General features: G+C 43.4%; 4 protein-coding genes across 5 annotated transcripts in view; all 4 read left to right on the forward strand.

Annotated features, from left to right (window-relative positions):
- The window catches only part of LOC121718943 (zinc finger protein 239-like), a 627,858-nt gene that overhangs the window by 419,267 nt on the left and 181,811 nt on the right, over positions 1-26,780 (forward strand). The window lies entirely within an intron of this gene.
- The window catches only part of LOC121718854 (zinc finger protein 665-like), a 1,212,449-nt gene that overhangs the window by 130,931 nt on the left and 1,054,738 nt on the right, over positions 1-26,780 (forward strand).
- The window catches only part of LOC121718796 (NACHT, LRR and PYD domains-containing protein 3-like), an 800,724-nt gene that overhangs the window by 78,510 nt on the left and 695,434 nt on the right, over positions 1-26,780 (forward strand). The gene's annotated exons all lie outside the window — the stretch shown is intronic.
- LOC121718792 (protein NLRC5-like) overlaps positions 20,088-26,780 on the forward strand; it is a 787,595-nt gene continuing 780,902 nt past the window's right edge. The window contains exons 1-2 of the mRNA XM_042103972.1: positions 20,088-20,227; positions 20,833-20,946. Of these exons, the coding sequence (XP_041959906.1) occupies positions 20,100-20,227; positions 20,833-20,946 (242 nt within the window). The 5' untranslated portion in view covers positions 20,088-20,099. The remainder of the gene's footprint in view (positions 20,228-20,832; positions 20,947-26,780) is intronic.

The raw sequence follows: 26,780 nt of genomic DNA on the forward strand, positions 1-26,780 counted from the left end.
ATTTATCCTGTCGTCCATTCAGTAGTGTGCAGCTGCAACTCTCATTTCGAGCTGCCACGTTGGTAGTCATTCATATTAATATATAAACATTGCAATGCTGATCATCATTATTTTGGACATAAACTTCTGGACTTCGGTATGGACTTTAGGCTACATGAAGCAACGGAGGGAAACAGGTAGGCTGGCAGTCTAGGCTACAAACACATCATTTATATGGTTCCTTCCTTATTATTGGGTTGAACATAGTGCTGGGCGGTATACCGGTTCACACTGAATACCGGTGTATATTTTGGTTATGATATGAATTGTTAATATACCACCATACCGGAGTATTTGATTACACAACGTTCGGAACGCTGCATTGTGAGGTGTGGCGAGGGTAAACAGTGCTCTGGGGCCGGTTGCACAAAACACCTTCCCCTTAAGGATGACCCTTAAGGCGTAATTAAGGTGTAAGGGATTTATTTAAGGGTGTTGCACAGAATACCTTAAATGGTTTCCTTAGTTACGGAAAAACGTTAAGGGATTTACTGCATTGAAATTGATTTTCCAGCACTCCCACTGCAGGGGCATTTACTCCTCCTGGGATGGGGGCGTGTAGTGTCCACTGCAGGGGCATTTACTCCTGGGATGGGGGCATGTAGTGTCCACTGCAGGGGCATTTACTCCTCCTGGGATGGGGGCGTGTAGTGTCCACTGCAGGGGCATCTACTCCTGGGATGGGGGCGTGTAGTGTCCGCTGCAGGGGCATCTACTCCTGGGATGGGGGCATGTAGTGTCCACTGCAGGGCATTTACTCCTGGGATGGGGGCATGTAGTGTCCACTGCAGGGGCATTTACTCCTCCTGGGATGGGGGCGTGTAGTGTCCACTGCAGGGGCATTTACTCCTGGGATGGGGGCATGTAGTGTCCACTGCAGGGCATCTACTCCTCCTGGGATGGGGGCATGTAGTGTCCACTGCAGGGCATCTACTCCTGGGATGGGGGCATGTAGTGTCCACTGCAGGGCATTTACTCCTGGGATGGGGGCATGTAGTGTCCACTGCAGGGGCATTTACTCCTCCTGGGATGGGGGCGTGTAGTGTCCACTGCAGGGGCATTTACTCCTCCTGGGATGGGGGCGTGTAGTGTCCACTGCAGGGGCATCTACTCCTGGGATGGGGGCGTGTAGTGTCCACTGCAGGGGCATTTACTCCTCCTGGGATGGGGGCGTGTAGTGTCCACTGCAGGGTCATCTACGCCTCTGTGGATCTACTGGACACCTCCCATGCCTTGGTGCTTGCAGGGCAATAGACAGTGAACATCCGCCTGTCATGTCTTCTGCAGGAGCAGAGACTGATGGTGGTCATTCTGCAGATACTGATGTGGTCATTCTGCAGATACTGATGTGGTCATTCTGCAGGAGCAGAGACTGATGGTGGTCATTCTGCAGATACTGATGTGGTCATTCTGCAGATACTGATGTGGTCATTCTGCAGGAGCAGAGACTGATGGTGGTCATTCTGCAGATACTGATGTGGTCATTCTGCAGATACTGATGGTGGTCATTCTCCAGATACTGATGTGGTCATTCTGCAGATACTGATGTGGTCATTCTGCAGGAGCAGATACTGATGTGGTCATTCTGCAGATACTGATGGTGGTCATTCTGCAGATACTGATGGTGGTCATTCTGCAGATACTGATGGTGGTCATTCTGCAGATACTGATGTGGTCATTCTGCAGGAGCAGATACTGATGGTGGTCATTCTGCAGATACTGATGTGGTCATTCTGCAGATACTGATGGTGGTCATTCTGCAGGAGCAGATACTGATGGTGGTCATTCTGCAGATACTGATGTGGTCATTCTGCAGATACTGATGGTGGTCATTCTGCAGATACTGATGGTGGTCATTCTGCAGATACTGATGGTGGTCATTCTGCAGATACTGATGTGGTCATTCTGCAGGAGCAGATACTGATGGTGGTCATTCTGCAGATACTGATGTGGTCATTCTGCAGATACTGATGGTGGTCATTCTGCAGGAGCAGATACTGATGGTGGTCATTCTGGAGATACTGATGTGGTCATTCTGCAGATACTGATGGTGGTCATTCTGCAGATACTGATGTGGTCATTCTGCAGATACTGATGGTGGTCATTCTGCAGGAGCAGAGACTGATGGTGGTCATTCTGCAGAGACTGATGGTGGTCATTCTATGATAGCTTCAGCGAAAGTTCTACTAGGAAGACTCGTAGTGTAGCTTACTCCTCCCATGCTTACACGGAGCCAATCTTAGCTTTGCCTACTTTCGGGAAAGCCCTGCAATCTGATCATTCACTCATTCAATCAGCGCTAGCCTATAGGAATTCAGTGGGCTCTTTAAATATGTACCACCTAACACTGCTTCTGCTTCTCAGTACGCTGACTTTGACGTCCTAGCTCAGGCTTCCGCGTGGACCTGGGCTCTCTGCATTTTTACATTCGCCCCTTCTGCCCTCAGTGGCGTTACTTGTTACAATCCTACCGCGCTCGTTCGCTGCGCTGTTCAGACCTGTGCGTCCTTCAGTCAGGGCCACTGCATGTCGCTTCATCGCTAATCTCTGCATATCGGAACCAATCACGCTCACGCTGTTGCAGCCTTCACTTCACGGTAACCTACTGCCGGGTCGCCGTCCTCGCGCAACTCTGTTGCAGGCCCATGTCGTTTTCGGCAACGATTTCTCAAGCTTCAGCGTCTGGTTGGTAAGGTTATCGTGCTCTCTCTTCCCAAGCTCCTCGAGCTGGGCTACACTCTACCCACAGTCATGCAACCTGCTTGCCAACGATATTCGGCGGGCAGCAAACAAACTGACTTGTCTGACACGGTTTAACTTTCACTTAAGCCTCCTTACAATAATTCCTGCTGATTTTATAATCCCTGCGATTTGTGCTGTTCATTGCTAGCTGCACCACGCTGCCGTTGAACCCAACCCTGTATTAAGACCTGTTTAATTGATGTTCTACACTCACTGTGGTTATCTCGATGTCTACCTTGGTTGAGCGTCGTCAAACCTTGTCTTTTTGTGTAGCCTCTTAATTTGCCTCGCGGCTCGTTGGGCTGCGTAGGCTTTAGGCTAGGCTACTCGTCTGCTGGACCTTCGGTTCAGGTATCACTCCTTGTGCATGGCTGCGGGAAGCCAGTTCATCGTTGCATTCGTTTAACCATCTGGTATTGCGTCCCATACCTTCTGGTAGGAAGTCTACACGGCCTTCCTCGGGTGATTCTCTGCATGCACTTGCCGTTGCTCAAACTACTCTCAGCTACTGCTGATCTGTCATGTCCCAGGTATGCCGTGACGTCCCCGACGTTCTCGGCTATCTGGGTTCTCAATTTTGGGGGGTCTTACACCAAAGCTCGAACCAAAATGATGGCACGCCGGCCCATGGTCATCAATTGCCAGTATGTCACACAAGCTATTATCTAGGCAATAATAGGTGTTTTCTTTTCAATGCCCGTATTATGTCAGTGTTCATGAGCTGACACCACAGTGTGGGCTCATGCCCACATGGTTGAGCTTTTAATTAAGAAGCTGTGTCATTTGTGTATAACATATCCTTCTAGCGTCTTTTGTATGTTTAAAATGTCTTTTCTGATTCCGTATCGTGTATTGGGTTCCTAGGAATTCTATGGCAGGCCTCACTTTGCTCACTGCCCACCAGTGGGTCGCTTCAGCACTCCATATATTGGTGTTAATGGTTACCGGCTGTTCATGATTATGTCGGCAATTTTACATTTCGCTAGTTGTGGTTAAGTGGTGGCCTATGCTGGAAGTTCGTTGATCACGACTACCAACGTAGCCGTTGGCTGGTTGTTTTACCGATGACGATGCTACATGTCGCCTGTCTAACCACTCCTTCCTTCTCGCAGGTCAAACGGAGCGGTCCATCATCACTGGCAGACTCAAGTCTCCTTCAGGCCAACGCCGCGCCCTTCATGCACTCTCTTTAGACACAATGGGTCTCTGCGTGTCCGTGTGATTTCAGCCCATCTAGTCACGCCATCAGTCACATTGATTGCTGACTCGAATTGCCGTTTTAGCAGGATCCTTTGCAAATAATGTGTACTCTAATTTCCATTCTCCTATTTTGCCTTGGCTGTTTTTGTTTTTGGCAGATATGCTCACCCGAAGTGATCGCGCCAGGGAGGACGTGCAAGTTCCTTTTACATTCTCCTCCCAATCTTTAATTTGCTAACCCCTGCAGGTGCATCATGCCTCCCCTCTTCCGTTGAGGGGATGCAGTTCGTCAATGGAGAAGCAGTTCCACATATCACACTAACATCTACTTTCTTACAGGGATGGCAGTGCCGGTTCACGGAATCACGCAATCGTGTGGATCATGTTTCCAGTTCATACTGGAGGGGGGTCATCCCTCCGTCTTCACAAATCTCCCGAAGGCCAGCGCTTTCGAGGATATCTCCTCTTGTAGCACGGCTTAAAACTAGCCTTCCTAATCCCAGCACTTATCACCTGTCTAGAACTGACTCTTGACTGTGTAAAACCGGCACTGACTGATGCACTTTTCGTTATTGTGCTCTACCTTCTAAATTGTTTTTAATTGCACTGGCATTGTGGGAGAATTGTTTTAGCTTTAACCTGTTTGCCGTCACGTTGGTCTAGGTTGCCCTAGACGCTGGTTGCCCAGCTCACTGTCCAGGTTGCCTTGGACGCCGGTTGCCCGGCTCATGACGCTCGTCTAGGTTGCCCTAGACGCTGGTTGCCCAGTTTGGTCCAGGTGGCCCTGGATGCCGGTTGCCCGGCCGTCATGTCTGTCTAGGTTGCCCTAGACGCTGGTTGCCCAGCTCATGGTTCAGGTCGCGTCGTACGCCGGTTGCCCGGCTCGTGACGCTCGTCTAGGTTGCCCTAGACGTTGGTTGCCCAGTTCGGTCCAGGTTGCCCTGGATGCCGGTCGCCCGGCCGTCACGTTGGTCTAGGTTGCCCTAGACGCTGGTTGCCCAGCTAATGGTCCAGGTTGCCTTGGACGCCGGTAGCCCGGCACGTCTCGTGGTCTAGGTTGCCCTAGACGCTGGTTGCCCAGCTCGCATAAGCACTAAAGTCCAGGTTGCTCTGGATGCCGGTGGCCTGGCTCGTCACGATGTACTAGCTTGCTAGTCACTGGGCGCCCAGATCGTGAAGTGCTTATGGTCCAGGTTGCCCTGGACGCTGGTTGCCCGGCCGCCGCATTGGTCTAGGTTGCCCTAGACGCTGGTTGCCCAGCTCGTCAAGCTTCTAAATCCCACTAAAGCGAAAGCATGCTGCGGGCCCCACTACAACCCTTGGTTTACGGTTAACACCTAGCTACTTTAAAATTCTGTCGGCGTCCTGGCACAACGTCTTCACCCCGGCCCAGTCATGCTGTTTAATTCATCTTGTATGTATACTAATGTCTCTGCTCCTCTCAGAACCAGATTACTGAGTCACCGCCCTGGCGGGCATCACTCATCCTTTTGGGGGTAGGCTCCCCGCCCCTGCCTTCATCCATCGGCAGGAGACGAGATCCGCTCATCGCTGGACGGATCCGAGACGGGGCCTACGCCAAAGACTGTTACCTATTCAGGACTCTATCATGCTTGCATCCAAGCCGTTCCTTTACTAATTAAATTGTTAACTGATTCTATTCTGTCTACTGAGTCTTTCTGGTAGAACTGAGAGAACAGAGCTAACAGTTAACAGCACAATCACATCCTCCTGGTAAGAGAGTGTGTAGTGTGTATATGTGTGTGTGTGTGTGTGTGTGTGTGTGTGCGTATGTGTGCGTATATGTGTGTTTGTGTATATGTGTGTGCGTGTGTGTGTATGTGTGAGTCTGTGCGTGTGTGTCTGTGTATAGGTGTGTGTGCGTGTGTGTGTGTGTATAGGTGTGTGTGTGTGTGTGTGTGTATAGGGGTGTGTGTGTGCGTGTGTGTATAGGTGTGTGTGTGAGTGTGTGTGTATAGGTGTGTGTGTGTGTGAGTGTGTGTGTGTTTGTGTCTCAGCTCTCCCTGTTTATCTATCTCAGTGAAGCCTGAGAGAAACTAACCACCCAAAATCCTCTCTCTGTTTATAACCCACATAGAGAGGATTTGTGGGGGACAGATACACTCTTATAACCCACTCACAAAGAGAGAGGATTTGTGGGGGACAGATACGCCCTGATAACTCACTCACAAAGAGAGAGGATTTGTTAGGGACAGATACGCCCTGATAACTCACTCACAAAGAGAGAGGATTTTGGGGTCACAGATCCATCACAATATCACAGGATCCAGTGGTCAGACGACAAATGGGAGCATGTTCAGTGATGTCCATCCCTTTTCCTTTCCCATACTAGAAAAGAGACCTGCATTCCATGCACAATAACGTTGGGTTAGCTGTAACGATCACAATGAGCTTGAGGCTGCTGAAGTTGGTATGGGCAGAAAATGGTTGTTTTTATAAGATACAAATCATGTTACCCATGCCCCAAGTCATTACAAGTCATTAGTCAAAGGGGCAAAGTCAGGGTCGAGTCTCGAGTCAATAGTATGGAAGTCCAAGTCGAGTTACAAGTCATTTCTAATTTTGTCAAGTCGAGTCTGAAGTCATCAAAATCATGTGGCTTGAGTCCACACAGCTGATCTCTCAGTCAGGTCCCTCAGCTCTCTCTGCTGATCTCCTCAGTCAGGTCCCTCAGCTCTCTCTACTGATCTCCTCTCAGTCAGGTCCCTCAGCTCTCTCTCTCTCTACTGATCTCCTTTCAGTCAGGTCCCTCAACTCTCTCTCTGCTGATCTCTCAGTCAGGTCCCTCAGCTCTCTCTGCTGATCTCCTCAGTCAGGTCCCTCAGCTCTCTCTACTGATCTCCTCTCAGTCAGGTCCCTCAGCTCTCTCTCTCTCTACTGATCTCCTTTCAGTCAGGTCCCTCAACTCTCTCTCTGCTGATCTCTCAGTCAGGTCCCTCAGCTCTCTCTGCTGATCTCTCAGTCAGGTCCCTCAGCTCTCTCTCGCTCTACTGATCTCCTTTCAGTCAGGTCCCTCAGCTCTCTCTCTCTCTGCTGATCTCTCAGTCAGGTCCCTCAGCTCTCTCTGCTGATCTCTCAGTCAGGTCCCTCAGCTCTCTCTCTCTCTCTGCTGATCTCCTCTCAGTCAGATCCCTCAGCTCTCTCTCTCTACTGATCTCCTCTCAGTCAGGTCCCTCAGCTCTCTCTCGCTCTACTGATCTCCTTTCAGTCAGGTCCCTCAGCTCTCTCTGCTGATCTCCTCTCAGTCAGGTCCCTCAGCTCTCTCTCTCTGCTGATCTCCTCTCAGTCAGGTCCCTCAGCTCTCTCTGCTGATCTCCTCTCAGTCAGGTCCCTCAGCTCTCTCTCTCTGCTGATCTCCTCTCAGTCAGGTCCCTCAGCTCTCTCTCTCTCTACTGATCTCCTCTCAGTCAGGTCCCTCAGCTCTCTCTCTGCTGATCTCTCAGTCAGGTCCCTCAGCTCTCTTTCTCTCACTACTGATCTCCTCTCAGTCAGGACCCTCAGCTCTCTCTCTCTCTGCTGATCTCCTCAGTCAGGTCCCTCAGCTCTCTCTACTGATCTCCTCTCAGTCAGGTCCCTCAGCTCTCTCTCTCTCTACTGATCTCCTCTCAGTCAGGTCCCTCAGTTCTCTACTGATCTCCTCTCGGTCAGGTCCCTCAGCCCCCCGTCTCTCACTGCTGCTCACATGTACATTATCTGAATATATATTGCATTCTGGGAAATGCGGTTCATTTAACCTGCACATAACAACACACTTACCCTGAGTGAACAGGTTCATGGACACAATTGGTCCTGGCTACTGAACACAGCACCCATGTCTTACTATTGTACTGAGGAACTCTTAGTTAAGCGACTTTTTCAGGTCAATTGTGTAATATTCCCTCTCCCACCTATGCTACATACTGTGTCTTTAAGGAAACAATGTCAACACTGAAGGACAGGCTTTAGGTGGAAAGTTTTCTAAGCTGTACAACCTGTATAACAGCTTCTTGCAGGAACACAAAGTTAATTCTGAAACAGGTATCAGCCAGTACAGATGGAATATATCTTAGGTGGATAAATAGATCTCCAGGTGAGTGCCTTTAATTATTTTGTTGTGAAATGGAATTGGATATGGTTTGAAGGTGAGAATGAAATAAAAGATAGGCAAATGATCTTACTTTGTGCATATAAACAATTGCTCTAAACAAAAGTATAGAGAAGATTGTATACGTAGAGTTACAAGATCTTAGTTCTTAGAACACCATGAATGGTAGCCAGGGACACAAAATAATGTTTTGTAGCTGCTGACTCAAGGGTTGAATGTTGTCCTTGTGCTGATTTCCTGCTTATCATGTGACCCCATACTGGAACATGTTCCCAGCTTGAGATTTAAAATATTTTTGCAGAGCAACCACAATGTGTTATGCTTAAGAAAATACTCTTACTGGCAAAATAGGTGATCAACAATAAATACAATAAAAAGTTTGTTAGAAAAAGAATGACACAAAATAAACACAATTCAAACCAGAATGTTCTGATGCATCCCTCAAGTGAAAGGCTAGTTTAGTCCTGTTGATGCAATCAAAGGTGAAATACCTAGAATTATTGATCTTGTCATGAATGTTTAACTCTTTCTAGAGTGTCCAGGAAGAGAAGGGTTATACCTGTGCATAAAGAAACTATCAAAACCACTAAACAGGCTGCATCTTCAAGGTATTCAGTTCAAAACAATAGGTGTTAAAGTTTTCTCAGGGACAGACAAACAAAAACAAAATCAAGTCTAAACTGGGCTGCTGGTAATTCTGTCTTCTCTTCCTTGAACTCAGACTTTTCTCTGTGAAGTTCTAAAATAGAACCAACCACAATTCTGCCTCTAAAACAGATCAATGGTTGGAGATGTATGGGCACTGAGATCGCCATTCTGCTCTTAACTTATACTGCTATTAATAAGACTACAAATTGGACTCCATACAAACATTACATACACATGTTACATACAGACACCTCCAAACCTGCAACTCATAATTAGTAAACAAAGGAACTGACAGTTTTGAGTTTTACTCCCTCTTCCTTGAGTCTCAAACACTCCCTGTAGAGAACTGGCCGAACTTGTTCTGTATCAGGAGGTTAAGTTGTGTTGATATGACAACTCATCTTGTTATGAACGTTTAACTCTTGCTTCCTTATTCAGTTGTGTCTCTTCTAGTTGTATTATAGCACTGCACTGCATGAATGAAAATAACACTGATGTCAGAATCCAGGTCTCACTCTTCCTCTCTCTTTGTCTTCCCTCTAATTGTGTGTATGTGCATGTGCATGCTGTGTGTGTGTGTGTGAGTGTGTGTGTGAGTGTGTATATGTGCATGTGCATGCTGTGTGTGTGTGTGTGTATATATATGCTCTGTGTGTCTGTATGTTAGTGTGTTGTGTGTGTGTGTGTGTGTATGTGTGTGTGTGTGTGTGTGTCTGTACGTATATAAGTATAAGTATATATACTTTTTTGATCCCGTGAGGGAAATTTGGTCTCTGCATTTAACCCAATCGGTGAATTAGTGAAACACACTCAGCAAACAGTGAACACACAGTGAGGTGAAGCACACACTAAGCACACGAAGCACACACTAGTGAGCTGCCTTCAACAACAGCGGCACTCGGGGAGCATCACGTATAAGCTCTGCGTGTCTGTACGTATATGCTCTGCGTGTCTGTACGTATATGCTCTGTGTGTTGTAGTCAATTACTGAAATCTCCTCCTTTTGCACCCGTGAACAGTAGATTGCGCTGCATTCGGTAATTGATTTGTACAAACTTTATTACAGGAAAGAAGAATAAGGTAATGCTGTGCTTGCTCAAAAAAGCTCATATACGTTTGTATATACAGTATGTTAGTGTGTTTTGAGGAAGCGTGTGAGCAACCGAGGTGGCCAATCAACCAAGTTGGGATGTGGGCTAGGTCATGCAGGTGGAAAATAACTCGCAGGAGATGTTATCAGATCATGAGTGAGACTATATTTACTTGTCCAACCAGTTTTTTAAAAAAAAAGTAATAACAGTAAAAAAAACTACACAAACTACACAAACCCAGATTCCAAAAGAGTCTCAGTCAATATGAAATCAATGCAGTAACGACTCTATGCGAATCTCTAACGCCTCACAACAGGAGAGCCAGGCTTCTCTCTCAATACCCAAAAGGGTAAGTGAGCCACCTCCTTAAATAGTCCCACCCCCTACTACAAACTGGCCTGAACTGGTATGCCACACCAACGAACCAGGTGTCCAGGATTTATTTCAATTAATCTATAAGTTAACAAATGTTATGAGGATTGATTTTCATGATTGACTGTAACAACATTGAAGCTCCAATTGAGAGCTGCAGCTGCATGCTACTGAATAGAATATGGAGGACCAAAGATGACAGGATAAATGAATTAATAAATTAGATATGGGGGCAGCCGTGGCCTCCCCCAGCCGTGGACACACTTACATGTTCAGGTACACACACACACACACACACACACACACACACACACACACACATGTTCAGATGCACGCACACACACACACACACACACACACACACACACACACACACACACATGTTCAGATGCACGCACACACACACACACACACACACACACACACATGTTCAGATGCACGCACACACACACACACACACATGTTCAGATGCACGCACACACACACACACACACACTTACATGTCCAGGTACACACACACACACACACACACACACACACACACACACACACACATGTTCAGATGCATGCACACACACACACACACACACACACACACACTTACATGTCCAGGTACACACACACACACACACACCCACAGGGAGAGCTTAAACACACTTAGACAGGTACACACACACACACACACTCACATACACACACACACACACACTTACATGTTCAGGTACACACACACACACACACACACACAAGTGACAGTCCAACTTAAGAAATTGCGCAGCAATAAAGCAGCTGGGCCTGACAGACTGTGCCCAAGGCTACTCAAGGCCTGTGCTGCTGAACTGGGGGAACCACTGAAGCACATCTTCAATTTGAGCCTACGCCTTGGACAAGTTCCAACACTGTGGAAGACATCATGTCTCACCCCTGTCCCTAAGAAGCCACACCCTAGTGAGCTTAATGAATACAGACCTGTCGCTCTTACATCACATGTGATGAAGACAATGGAGCGATTGGTCTTAGGCATGCTCAGACCCCAGGTACGCCATGCCTAAGACCAATCTGACACTGTGATCTGCAGCACCGGAGCGCCACAGGGAACTGTGCTCTCTCCAGTCCTGTTCACCCTGTACACATCTGACTTCTGCTACAACACCGAGTCATGCCACATGCAGAAGTTTTCTGATGATACTGCAATTGTGGGGTGTATCAGGAACGGGCAGGAGGAGGAGTACAGGAGCCTGGTGGAGGACTTGTGCAATGGTGCAAACTCAATCATCTTCAACTTAACACTTCAAAGACCAAGGAGATGGTGGCGGATTTCCGCATGTCTAAGCCCACTCTGCTACCAGTTCACATTGATGGGGTCAATGTGGAGGTGGTTAGCACCTACAAGTATCTGGGTCTCCACCTGGACAATAAACTGGACTGGTCAGCCAACACTGATGCACTCTACAAGAAAGGGCAGAGCAGGCTGTACTTCCTGAGGAGGCTGCGGTCCTTCAATGTGTGCAGTAAGCTCCTCAGGATGTTCTACCAGTCTGTTGTTGCCAGCGTCCTCTTCTATGCAGTAGTATGCTGGGGTGGAAGCACAAGGAAGAAGGATGTGGGGCGAATTGACAGGCTGGTAAGGAAAGCTGGCTCTGTAGTGGGAGCTGAACTGGAGTGCATCACTTCACTATCTGACAAAAGGACCCTGAACAAACTGATCAACATCTTGGACAATGAGTGTCACCCACTCCACAGCACTATTGTTAAACAGAAGAGCCTGATCAGCTGGAGACTTTGCTCACTGCCTTGCACAACTGACAGACTGAGAAAGTCATTTGTCCCCAGGGCCATTGAACTGTTCAATGCCTCACTTAAGGGAAGAGGAGAGACTTCTCTGCATAGTCTGTCTGCCTCTTCATCCCCTCCATGTTTGGTACTGCCTGTCCACTAGCCACTTGTACCACTGTCTTTATGCCTCACTGTTTGCGTGCTATATTAGCACATTAGCACATATGCATAACCCCCCCCTCCATGCCACAGCCGAACTGTGGCCACACTTATACATTTTCTTAAATAGTTAAATATATAGATATATAGACTTTCCTTTACTTTATTTCTGCATTGTTGCACTGTTGACTTACTCATTTGCACTATCACCATGACCACTATCACCATTGCACTACCACCATGACACTCATTCACACAGAGCACCTTAGAGCACCTTACCATACCTTACTATGCACAGAGAATCACAGGCTCAGTCCCTGCCTCAGTCATTGCAAGCGCCTCTGATTTATTAATCACCACTATGTGGATACTGTTTTTAGAATTGATTTAGATTAAGTGTTAGTATAATTTGTAATTTTGTTATTTGTATTTTAGTATATTTTTATATATTGTATTAAGTGTTAGTATAATTTGTATTTTAGTATATTTAGCATATTCTTTATCTTCTACTGTCCTTACTGCTTAGTTGTGTTTTTATATTATATACTTTAATTACTCTTCTGCTGTTAAATAATGTGTTTGTCTTGTATGTATGCTGCTGAGACCTTGAATTTCCCCTGGGGATCAATAAAGTATCTATCTATCTATCTATCTACACACACACATACACATGTTCAGATGCGCACACACACACACACACACACACACACAGGGAGAGCTTAAACACACTTAGACAGGTACACACACACACACACAGTCTCTAGAATTGTAGGTCAGAATGTAAACTGGGCCACAGATGGTAAGCACAATTGCATTAACTTAAAACTATCTAGTCGAGTATAACCTAAAACTAGCTTAATTAAAATGCCACAGCCCATACTGATTTTTCCTTTTAGAATATAGATATTAAGAGAATAAATCATTATGCAAATACTTTTACTTTTAATACTTAAAGTACATTTAAAAGCAGGTACTTTTTACTTTTACTTAAGTAGGGTTGTCATTGTGGTACTTTTACTTTTACTAAAGTAAATATTTCTCTGTGTATTTGTACTTTTACTTAAGTACTGAGGTTCAGTACTTCCTCCACCACTGCCTACATCACATCAATAACAGAGTGGTCCAAACCTCTCACCAACATCACATCAGTAACAGAGTGGTCCAAACCTCTCACCTACATCACATCAATAACAGAGTGGTCCAAACCTCTCACCATCATAACATCACATAACAAAGTGGTCCAAACCTCTCACCATCATAACATCACATAACAGAGTGGTCCAAACCTCTCACCAACATCACATCACATAACAGAGTGGTCCAAACCTCTCACCATCATAACATCACATAACAGAGTGGTCCAAACCTCTCACCAACATCACATCACATAACAGAGTGGTCCAAACCTCTCACCATCATAACATCACATAACAGAGTGGTCCAAACCTCTCACCAACATCACATCACATCACATAACAGAGTGGTCCAAACCTCTCACCATCATAACATCACATAACAGAGTGGTCCAAACCTCTCACCAACATCACATCACATCACATAACAGAGTGGTCCAAACCTCTCACCATCATAACATCACATAACAGAGTGGTCCAAACCTCTCACCAACATCACATCACATAACAGAGTGGTCCAAACCGTCATGTTCCTCAGCTCTCTCTGCTGGTTCCCTCTCAGTATGGGGGGGTCAAACACTGCTGCTGCACCCAGAGATCTCCAACATGGCTGCTAACTCATGAACACGGTGGCTACCTGCTAACCTGCTAACTGACCCATGGAGCCCATCTCCCAGCAGTCACTCCCATGGAGGTCAACTCTGATGAAACTACTCCTCTGAGAGGTCTCCAACATGGCTGCTAACTCATGAACACGGTGGCTACCTGCTAACGTGCTAACTGACCCATGGAGCCCATCTCCCAGCAGTCACTCCCATGGATGTCAACTCTGATGAAACTACTCAGCCACTTTTCACTCAGAGAGAGCATGTGCTATAGTGCTGCTGCTGACACCTGAACTATAAGGAGGCTGGAAACCCATGTTGGCCCAGACTAGACAGAACCACCAGTGTGTAAGATTTGTGCGTTATAAATTAACTGACCCTGACTGACCTTGCCTGAACCGATTGGTTTATGAAGACAAGTTGGCCAGCATCACAGAATCCATCATCTTGGACTGGTGGTTTGGATTTGTTTGCCTCTGTATTGCTTCTACAGTATCCCATGTTTGGCCTTCACTACTGGATTGTACTGAGGAATTTTTCAGGTTAATTGTGTAAAATCCCCCCTCCTACCTACTCTACACCTATGCATTGTACTGTGTCTTTAAGGAAACAACCGCAACACTAAAGGATGGGCTTTAGTGAAATATGCGTATGAAATCTAACAAGCTTTCCATTTCTTGTTGGTATACCAATCAAGATATCTCAGAAATAGAGGAGATTTCTCCTGTAAATATTGTGACCCTGATGGTGAAGCCAGTTCTCATAACTAAATCAGGGCTGTGCAGGTAGCCCATGCTGTGCTAAGGTCAGTGCTGTGTGTCTTGGGCAGTTTATCCAATAGCACCAGAGGACAAAGGCTGACTCCACATCAGCATGGTACCTCATGTAGTCCCTCTGGTATCAGTGTATCCCACCTTTGAGTTCTGTGCTCATGATAACAGTTAAGGAGGTGCTTGTAGACAACAGCATGAAGTGCCTGTACAGCTCTTGGACATGAGCCATATTTGATGTAGCAGCTAGTTGAAGCACTACAGACAGAGAAAAAACAATGTCAAATTTTGCATTATTGTTTTCAAAAAGTTGACAGATTTGGCAAGAATTAACCGTCTGTATGAAGTAGTTTTGAAAAGCTATCCACAAGGTCAGGCTGTGGAAATATTTCTTAGTACAGTTTAGGTCAGACAAGACAACAACTCCAGCATCTACAGTATTAAATGCACATACAGTAGTTATGACTTGATTCTGTACAAACATAACACATTTTCTACCAGTTTTATAGGTAGCTCTTTCTCATCCCATTTGATATTTTCAGCTGGAAAGGGGAGCTGGTGAAACAGGCAGAGGATGGACTTTTTAATGTTGGGGGTGGGCTTGTACAGTAGACAAGCTAGGGACACATAGAAAACATGGATATATAAATGGTTCATAATATGCCCCTTTAAGAGAGAGTTAACAAAGAAAGCCTTCGACATAGATAGATAAATAGATACTTTATTGATCCCCAAGGGGAAATTCAAGGTCTCAGTAGCAAACAGACATCACACACAACATGCTCTTACAGCAGAAAGGGTAAATATAAGTATATACACATAACAAAACTCCACTGTACAATAGAGAAATTAGAAGATAAGACAAACTAACAAAACTAATACTAAATATACTATATAAATTAAATTTAAAAAAATCCACAGTGTGCGTGAGGATGATCAAGCATGAGATGCTTCCAGTGACAGGGCCGGGACTGGCCTGTAGTTCTGTGTGCATGGTAAGGTGCTCAAGAGAGTGAGTGTCATGGTGAAGGTGCAAAAAGCAGTCCAACAGTAGTCTAACAGTGCAACAGTGCAAGAATAAGGTCTAGAGGCCAGCATAAATAATATGGACAAATAAGAGAGTAATGTATCATGTAGACAAGGTAATATAAAAACTATGTAAAAACTATGTCAGTGCAAGAATAGGTTGATGTAATAGGGATACAGCCATTCAGTATTGTAGCAGAAGCCATTGGTCATGTGTGCTAATATAGCATGAAAAACAGTGTAGCAGTAAAACAGTAGTAAGACATTAGGCTGTGGACAGTAGTAAAACAGTAGTAAAACAGTAGTGGGCAGTCAGTACTTAAACATTGAACAGTTCAATGGCCCTGGGGACAAATGACTTCCTCAGTCTTTCAGTTGTGCATGGCAGTGAGCGAAGTCTCCAGCTGATCAGGCTCTTCTGTTTAACAATAGTGCTGTGGAGTGGGTGACACTCATTGTCCAAGATGTTGATCAGTTTGTTCAGGGTCCTTTTATCTGATATTGAAGTGATGCACTCAAGTTCAGCTCCCACTACAGAGCCAGCTTTCCTTACTAGCCTGTCTAGTTGCCCAGCATCCTTCTTCTTTGAGCTTCCTCCCCAACATACCACAGCATAGAAGAGGACGCTGGCAACAACAGACTGGTGGTCAGACTTTGCTGACCAGTCCAGTTTATTGTCCAGGTGGAGACCCAGATACTTGTAGGTATTTACCACCTCCACATTGACCCCATCAATGGAGACTGGTAGCAGAGCGGGCTTAGACCTGCGGAAATCCACCACCATCTCCTTGGTCTTTGAAGTGTTGAGTTGGAGGTGATTGAGTTTGCACCACTTCACAAAGTCCTCCACCAGACTCCTGTATTCCTCCTCCTGCCCATCCCTGACACACCCCACAATTACAGTATCGTCAGAAAACTTCTGCATGTGGCATGACTCAGTGTTGTAGCAGAAGTCAGATGTGTACAGGGTGAACAGGACTGGAGAGAGCACTGGTCCCTGTGGAGCTCCGGTGCTGCTGATCACAGTGTCAGAGAGACAGTTCTTCAGTCTGACTAACTGTGGTCGCTCGGTCATGTAATCTGTAATCCAGGATACCAGGTGAGCGACATGTGAGTATGTTATGAACAACAGCAGCCTGTATGACTTTAGACTGTCTGCATAAAGTCTGTTTCAGCTGTAGCTCACAACAACATGCAGAGCCGGACAGTAACGGAGTACATTTACTTGAGTACAGTACTTGAGTACAATTTTGAGGGATCTGTACTTTACTCGAGTATAATTTTTGGGGAGTACTCATGACTTTACTCAAGTACATTTGAGAGGCAAATATTGTACTCTTTACTCCACTACATTTCTATCCATAACCGTGAGTACCCGTTACTTCTTCTAAAAAAAAAGGAAAAAAAGAAAAATCTCGGAAACCCTCAATTTGTTGTTTCCCTGTCAAATGTGATTGGATTGTGCAGGCGCCACTGATTGGGACAGCCTATCAGCAATCACCTTCAGCTTTCCGCCAAAGTCAACTCCATGGTCAGATTTAGATAAGAGACAAAACCATGGACGAAACAATGGATGAAGACGCAGCAGGTCCATCCTGGGAATGTGCCAACCTGTGGCCCCACCTCGCCAGACTATTTCAATTTTCTGAAAAAGTTAATGATAGTTTTCGCTTCAAGTGTTTCAATTACAAAATAGTATTTTGTATTTGAAATACGTATTTTAAGTACATGTATTAGAAATACTGCCCAACCAACATCCCTGGCAACATGGTAAAAAGATGAAAATGACTTGATTTTACTTTCAATTCCTTTTACATTCTCCAAGGTATTAACATTAACATTTTTCATAACTCCATGTAGGATGTTTCTGTACATAAATGTAAGCACTGTGGCAGTAGTAATGCAATATTTAGAAAATGTACTCTTGTACTCTCAATACTCAAGTACTTTTAAAAACAAGTACTTCAGTACTTTTACTTAAGTAGACATCTGACTGTTGTACTTTTACTTGTACTTGAGTAAAATTTAGCAAAGGGTATCTGTACTTTTACTCAAGTAATGAAGCTGTGTACTCTGTCCGCCTCTGACAACATGTTTTCAACCGCTAGGTTTAAACAAATACAGTAATCAGTCTGGAACTAGATGTACCACATAGTGGTTCAAAATATGATCACCAAGTTTCATGTGCCCAGGGTGTTTCCGTGTCCTGGGATTCATTGACCAAAAATTCAGGAAGTTGATGACGGGGGAAAAAAAAACCCTTTGACATCCCAATTGCTGCTCTGACATAAAGTCACATGTTTGCCATTTCAACACACTGCCATTTAAAATGACACTACAATTTAGTATTATGGATTATTGAACTATAAACTATTTTAATATTATGGCAAAGCATACTAAAGATGGGAGTGCTTTTCATTATGCCACACAGTGTGTAGTTTGTTAAAAAAAAATCTGGTAATATGAATGAAGTGTGTGCCATTTGGTGCAAAAGTTTTATTTTGATGATGCTATATGGAGTTTTGGTTGCAGTGCTTCATTTTGCAGTATATGACGGGTGTAGCAAGCATGGGGGTTCAGGGTGTTATAACATATATACTTTTGCTGAAACACAATTCTCTCCCCCCCTCTTTTTTGTCAGATTGAAACAACAGTGAATTATTATAATGACTCAAGCAATCACCAGTTTGAGAAGCGGGGGACACAGACAACAATACAAGGCACACACAAGGGTAGTCAACAACACACGTACCATTCACGCAAAGGGTGGTTACACTCACACAGACAAGAAGGGTCACACGAGAGGCAAACATCCATAAACAGTAAATAAAGGCAAAGACACACACAACTACCCGCCCAAAGTTATCCTGGAACCCCAGCTGCAGTGCATTGTGGGAGCCCGTAGCCACACCCACAATAACCCCGCCCCCAAAGTTATCCCAGAATCCTAACTGCAGTGCATTGTGGGAGCGAGTAGCTGTAGTCCAAGACACCGACTTACAAGTTACAATATCTAAATAAACGTTCCCGTAAGAGTTGGAACCGTATCTAATACAATTGGCATACTGTATGTAAGTATGTAATGTATTTAAGTCACTTTGGATGAAAAGTGAAATGAAATGAATGAAAGCTAAATGAATAAATGTAAATGTTCTAACATTCTGAGGTGGGCAGGGGGGCCCTTTTCATGTCTGGGCCCAGGGGCTCATAATCCGTCCGTGATGCCAAGGGGTATAAATACTAATTCTTCTCATTTGTTGCTTTAACTATTAAGTAGACTATTAACTGCATGGTTTTATTTGCATAATATACGTAAAGAAAATGTAGGGAGTTATTTATAATTTGGCCAGGATTATTTCACTTCCCTATCCCAGAACCCCTCCCACTTTTAAAAAGCTTGATACGCCACTGGTATATAAGATATTTTGCAGTTTGGGTGTGTGGTTTTGTGAATTGTGTTAAGTATTTTGATAAAACGAGCCTAGTTTGCAAAATTATGTTTTAGCAATTCGAAACAAACTGTATTGTTAACTGGACAAAATGTGGATTTCGGTCTGAACTTCTTTAAGGAAGCATCAGGGGTCTCAGATTTTTGTGGAAAGATTTATGGTTTGTTGGCACAAAACCGATATGTTTCAGTTTTTCTCAATTGCTTTGACCTGCTTAAATAAACTGTTTGGTATTCATTAACACCTTCTTTGCACAGCAGAAGTTATCTCTTGCAAATGTGCTCACACATTTTCATTTCAGTTCTCATACCTTTTTGCAAAATAGATAACATAGATTATTTATTCAAAGACCCCAAACTCTTTGGTTTTCCTGTGCTAAACAAACAGAAAACATCTATTCACAGGTGGTAGAGATTCCTTGCGTAAGTCTGAATCTCTGATACACCTGTGTGAATCTCCTCAATCAGCGATCATTCATTATCCATAAGAGACACAATGTCTGTTTGGTGTTGCTATTTGCAAGTGTGGATCTAAGGCACATTTAGAGAAAGTACTGTATTGCCTATAGTTGATGAAGAAAACAGTACAAAAGCTGACAAATCCAGGTGTTTACTGTAGGTCTATTTTGTTGTCCAGTGTGTAATGATTGATTAAAATCACATAGTGATTTGACTACAAGATGTGTTGTTTGAAGGCAAAATTTGCTTTTGCTGCATGTTTTAAATGTTTTGAGAGAGCAAAATGTGTAATTTTGGCCAGAGTGCTTTTGTTCAGACCCGTGTGTTACTGTTTTGAAAACGTGGAGTCAGAGTTGACACAAGCATTCCCCTCGCATCGTTTTCCGCCTGTGTGGGGCCTTTGATTCCTGTGTTGAGGGGAGTCTAAAAAATGTCTAGTCTCGTTTGAACTATCATTAGCATATTCGTCTTATTCATGTGAATTCATATTTGTGTTCTGACTGTTTCCACCTAGTGAGACACTGAGATGAGTGAAGAGGCCGAGGGGGCTGCAGGTCACAGGAGACCAGAGTCTGCACTACACAGCTGTGTAACCATGGAGACTGACCAGGATACTGTTAGCATGAACAAAGCATCAACACGGACCAGTGCAGGGTGGGTACAGAATGCATGGACACACACACACACACACAGGGTACAGAAAGCATGAACACACACACACACACAGAACACACACACACACACACACACTCACACAAAGAGTAAGAGTAAGAGTAAATAACTGAAACCCAGTTGCTCCACCTCTATGGAGCAGACCATATAAAGAAGACCATTCCCTAAACGCTGGTAAAGTGACTTCTGTGTGTGAGTGATACAGTAAATCATTAATGTTGACTCTGTGTGTGTGTGTGTGTGTGTGTAAGAGGGGGTGTCAAGTCATGTCAAATCAAGTTTATTTATATAGCACATTTCATACACAGAGGTCATTCAATATGCTTTGCATAAATAAAAGCAAACAGTAATATCTTATAAAAGCATAGAAGGTCAATAGTTAAATTATAGTTTAAAAAGTAAAGAATAAAAAAGAAAACATAAAACACACAAGGTAATGTTACATAAAAGCATAAAAGGGCAATAGTGTAAAAGTGTTTAAGTGTAAAAGTAATCATTTAAAGATTACTCAGTGATAATGCTCTTAGTCAGTATGGAGTACGGTAATTTATGTTCAGTTCATATCTTGTGTCTCCTTTTGTTTGCAGACCACAGACACATAGACCTCCATCTCCAGTGCCCAGCAGTGTGTCCATGAAGAGTGATAAGTCCATGCATGAACCTCCTGTATTCAGCAGTGAACATGTCCCATCAGGACTAAAGTGAGTTTAGACATAAGTGAAGTCATGTATGGAGATACTCTCTCTCACACACACACACACATGGAAAACATAAATAGCTGAAACACAATTGCTCCCCTTCTATGGAACAGACCATATAAACATACATACAAATAGGTGGTGGCAGCAGAGACCATTCACTAAACACTGGTAATGTGACTTCTGTGTGTGAGTGATACAGTAAATCATTAATGTTGACTGAGTGTGTGTGTGTGTGTGTGTGTGTGTGTGTGTGTAAGAGGAGATGAAAAAAAGCATAAAAGGGCAATAGTGTGTGAGAGAGAGAGAGAGAGAGAGAGAGAGAGAGAGGAAGAAAATTAATTTGATTGTCTTATTCCATGTCTATGCAGTGAGCTCAGTACTGATCTGACTCAGGATCAGTCCAGATGTGGAGTGTGTGAGCAGGTACTGAGGGACCCAGCCATCACCACCTGTGGACACAGTTTCTGCAGGCAGTGCATCAGCAGCTACTGGGAGCAGCCTGGACTACCAGGAGACCAAACCTGTCCCCAGTGTGGGAAGACATGCAGAACCCAACCTCCTCTACAGCCTCCTCTGGATAAACACACAGATATGAGCACACAGGGTGAACACACAGGCCTGATCAACAGCAGAAGACACCTGCACACTGAACATACACCAGGCAGAAAGAAGGAACTAGGTGAGTAGACATTTAGGCTTTTTAGACATTTTATTGATTGTATCTGTTTTTCTGAGAATTAATGTTAATAAACAGAGTAATTACATTTATTGCAAAATATTAATGATTACAGTCCTGTTTTACAGTGAGTTAATACTCATGAATAGTTTCAGTATTTTTGTTTAAATATATTTTCCAAATAGATAAAACATGTTGATGTATCAAGTTGGAATACCTGTTGGTGTATTGGGTACTTTTAGGACTTTTTGAACATTCACCCTCCATTTTCTCACTGAAATGTAACATTATGAAATTGCTGCTTGGAATGTTCGTATGAGACATTTCAATGCAAAATGGGTGATATTACTAACTGTAAAGTGTATGGCAAGCCGATTGAGCATTTATTCTGATATCTTGATATCAGGCATAATTGTCATGTACATGTAAGCCATTTTTGTCAACAAGTTAACTAGTGAGCCATGTTTGTGTGAACTAGTTAACTAGTGAGGGCCAAAATATGCACACTAGTTAACTAGTGGGAGCCAAAAGGCTCACTAGTTAACTAGTGAACAAATTTTAGCTTCACTAGTTAACTAGTGAGAGCCAGAAATGTCCAGAAAAGGCCAAAATGCATACCAGTCAGCTAGTTGAAGGCTTTTGTGTCTCACTAGTTAACTAGTGACAGCCAAAAATGTGCACATGTTTACTAGTGAAGGCAAAACACCTCACTAGTTAACTAGTTGCAGTAGGTCAATGTCACTAGTTAACTAGTGAACCATAAATGGCTTACTAGCTAGCTAGGTGATGGCAGTAGGCTCACTAGTTAACTAGTTGATGCATCATTTGTCCAAACTAGTTAACTAGAGGTCATAAATGTATACCAGTAAACTAGTTCAAGACAAAATTCACACTAGTCAAGTAGTGGTGCAGAATTCAAATTAGGAGCCAAAGAATTCTGGAAATTGAGGCTTTCTATTGGCTCCCTATGTCCAAATAGAACATGATAACCAATCACAGTGCAGAATGTCACGAAATCCCACCCACAACATTTGCATGTGGCACACAAGTTAACATGCTGGCCAAAGGTACTCTAGCTAGTAAACTAGTGGCTTCAGTGTGACACTTACATGTAAACTAGTGAAGGCAGAACTACTCACTAGTTAACTAGTGAAGACACAAATGCCCACTAGTTAACTAGTGAGGTCTAAAAAAAGTGTCACTAGTTTACTAGTGTGCACCAAAACACCCACTAGTGAACTAGTGATGGCAATTTCCATTCGACTAGTTAACTAGTGAGGTGCAAAAAGTGTCACTAGTTTACTAGTGTGCCCCAAAATGCCCACTAGTTAACTAGTGAAGGCCATTTCAGTCCCACTAGTTAACTAGTGAGATGCCAAAATGGTCACCTGTTAACATGTAAAGGCCAAAATACCCACTAGTTTACTGAGGGTGTTGTGGGCCTTACTAGTTAACTAGTGGCATGCATATTTTGTTCACTAGTTAACTAGTTACACCTAAAAACACAAACAAGCTGACTGTTTTTGTCCACTAGTTAACTAGTGGAACAATTTAAGTCTCACTAGTTTGCATGTGTGGCAGCGAAGCAGCTCACTAGTTAACTAGTGCGCACAAGACACACACTAGTGGATGTTTTTGGAGCTATCTAGTTAATGCAAAAGGTACTCTTACTAGTTAACTAGTGACACATTGGCCTTCACTAGTTAACTAGTTGACATGTTTGGCCTTACTAGTTTACTAGTAATGGAACAGGACATGCTCACTAGTTAACTAGTGAGCCTATCTGCATTATTAATGCCTTTCACTAGCTTATAGAGGGCATTTTGAGCCTTGCATGTTAGCTAGTGAAGACAAAACACTGTCCATAATGAACTAGCAGGAGAAAAATGCCCCTCACACTAGTAAACTAGTGGAATTTGAATAAATACACAAACGGCTGGCATTTTGTGCAACTAGTTAACTAGTGGGACATAACATTGGCCACTAGTTAACTAGTGTGCAATGTCGCACTTGCATGCAAATGAAGAAGGCGGAACAAGGATTTTGATTAGTCCATTTAGGACTCAGAAACCTAGAAAACATGGCTGACTTCGTCCAGGCTGTTCTAAGAGCAAACTTTTATAAACTAAGTTTGTTTGAGCATAAAAATATGTTTTGATAACATGTCTAGTGACAAAATTGTGGTGTATTGCTGTAATCTTTAGTTTTTCAGTTATTAGTCTGAAAATCGCGATAAAACTGGAGGCATTTGTATATGGTTGCCTAGCAACAAAACGTTTCAGTAACATGAACATTGATGATAGCATTGTTGATGTGGCAAGACTAGCTCAAGTGGTTAAGCAGCAGGAGATCATGTGGGAGACCAGGGTGCAATTCCTTAGAAGTGCATGAAGTTTTTTTCTTGATCTTTGAGCTTTTAATTACTTTTGAAACCATGTGCAGTTAATGTGTACAATCTTTTGTTTTTCAGTTATTAATCAGAAAAGCGCGACTGAATGGATACATATATGTCTGTGGTTGCCTAGCAACAATAAACAAAGAATAATATTAAAATCGATCCCTTGAATCTTTGGTGTGGATCACTAAGAGCTCACTTGTTAAAGCATGGGGTTTCCCTGTTATTATTAAAACCATTTTGACAGAATATGAGATACTGCATACTGCAGGCTCTGCTTTACTATCTATACTGAAGTACCGTTGCAGAGCAGTGTGTCACTTTAGCCACTAGGGGCACCCATCAGGACCTGATCGCGAGGCTATGAACAGTAAATTTACTTTTAGACTGGGTGGGATTCTTACATAATACCCAATAGGAGTCTTCTACCCACCCTCTCATTAGAATTTGCATAATAGCCGTTTCAGGCACTAGTTAACTAGTGAGCTGCTTCACTGCCACACATGCAAACTAGTGAGACCTCAATTGTTCCACTAGTTAACTAGTGGACAAAAACGGTCAGCTTGTTTCTCTTTTTAGGTGTAACTAGTTAACTAGTGAACAAAATATACATGCCACTAGTTAACTAGTAAGGCCTACAACACCCTCACTAGTAAACTAGAGGGTATTTTTAGCTTTACATGTTAACAAGTGACCATTTTGGCATCTCACTAGTATAGTGGGGCTGAAATGGCCTTCACTAGTTAACTAGTGGGCGTTTTGGAGCACACTAGTAAACTAGTGACACGTTTTGCACCTCACTAGTTAACTAGTCGAATGGAAATTGCCATCACTAGTTCACTAGTGGGTGTTTTGGTGCACACTAGTAAACTAGTGACACTTTTTAGACCTCACTAGTTAACTAGTGGGCATTTGTGTCTTTACTAGTTAACCCTCTAGGCGACACAGTCGAGTTTACTCGACAAGATGCGGTACTGAATAAAACGGCCGATTTAGTCAAATAGGGTGTCATATTTCGTTCGACCTCCACTCCACTAGATGGCAGACATGTCATACGTCATCCCCGAGTCGAAAAAAGGGCACGCTTTAAACAAAACCTTCTAGCTACAGCGCATTGAATCAGTGCGTGAAATACCGGAGCTAGTGTGCGTGTGAGCCACTTTGTCAGAGTGATATTGTCAACGTCAGCGAGTATTTGCATTAGATTATCGTCTAATGCCATCAAAAAAGTTTACCTGACCACACATTAGGTCATGCATAGTCTATCACAAGATGATGGGAATGCCGGCCCTGTATGGATAGGGATAGGGAGTCATTATCTCTACGTCAAAAGGCCTGCTACATAAAAAAAAAAAAAAATGTCAGCCATTTATTAGTAATGATTTACACTGTTGATTTGTTATCTATTTCCCTGATCATTTAGGACATACACTATGTGTTCCTTTTTGTGTGTTCATGTCCTTGTGATTTGTGTCTTTGTCAGCTAAGAAAAAAAACAAAAAAAAGAAAAACAAAAAAAATACTAACATTGTCTCTTGTCTTGTCTCGTCATCTCACTCCTGATCTGTGCCTTGCCATGGCAAATGAGCTTTTGAACTAAACAGGTCTCTTGTCTACTTGTGTTTGTGTGTCATCTGAATAATATATATGTGCCCCATACATAGAATCAGAGTGCCTACTGTATGTAGTAAATGGAAAATCTCTACAGCAAAAGGCCAGTCTACCGCTACATGTATTTGGTTTGTTTCTGCCATTTATTAGTAATGATTTACACAGTTTGTTCACTACTTACTATTTACCTGAGCATTCAGTATTGTGCAATATAGCATACAGAAGGTGAGGGACATTTTGGGGGGAAAGAAGTGGTGCATTTTATCATTCAAACATGCGACTTTTCATGAAAATTCTATAATCCAAGATGGCCGCCACCATATGACGTCGTAATATGCAAATTAGATATAAACATTTAATCTCTACATAAACTTTGGGTCATCCTTAATATTTCTCTAATTTACAGAAAGTCTCTATCTCTTATCACTTTTAAGATATAGCCTTTTGAAATGAAGATGTCAAAATGTATCGTTTCGAAAAAAAACCTCTGGCGCCTAAAGGGTTAACTAGTGAGCAGTTCTGCCTTAACTAGTTTACATGTGTCACATTGAAGCCACTAGTTTACTAGTTAAAGTTCCTTTGGCCAGCATGTTAACTTGTGTGCCACATGCAAATGTTGTGGGTGGGATTTTGTGAAATTCTGCGCTGTGATTGGTTGTCATGTTCTATTTGGACATAGGGAGCCAATAGAAAGCCTCAATTTTCAGAGTTCTCCGCCTCCTAATTTTAATTCTGCGCCACTAGCTGACTAGTGTGAATTTAGGCTTCAACTAGTTTACTAGTATACATTTATGACCTCACTAGTTAACTAGTTTGGACAAAGGATGCATCAACTAGTAATATAGTGAGCCTGCTGCCATCACCTAGCTAGTTAGTAAGCCATTTATGGTTCACTAGTTAACTAGTGACATTGACCTACTCCAACTAGTTAATAGGTAGGAGTTTTGCCTTCACTAGTAAACATGTGCACATTTTTGGCTGTCACTAGTTAACTAGTGAGACACAAAAGCCTTCAACTAGCTGACTGGTATGCATTTTGGCCTTTACTAGTTAACTAGTGGACATTTCTGGCTCTCACTAGTTAACTAGTGAAGCTAATATGTGTTCACTAGTTAACTAGTGTGCACAAACATGGCTCACTAGTTAACTAGT

Source organism: Alosa sapidissima, chromosome 9, assembly GCF_018492685.1.
Source record: "Alosa sapidissima isolate fAloSap1 chromosome 9, fAloSap1.pri, whole genome shotgun sequence".
Lineage (NCBI taxonomy): Eukaryota > Metazoa > Chordata > Actinopteri > Clupeiformes > Clupeidae > Alosa > Alosa sapidissima.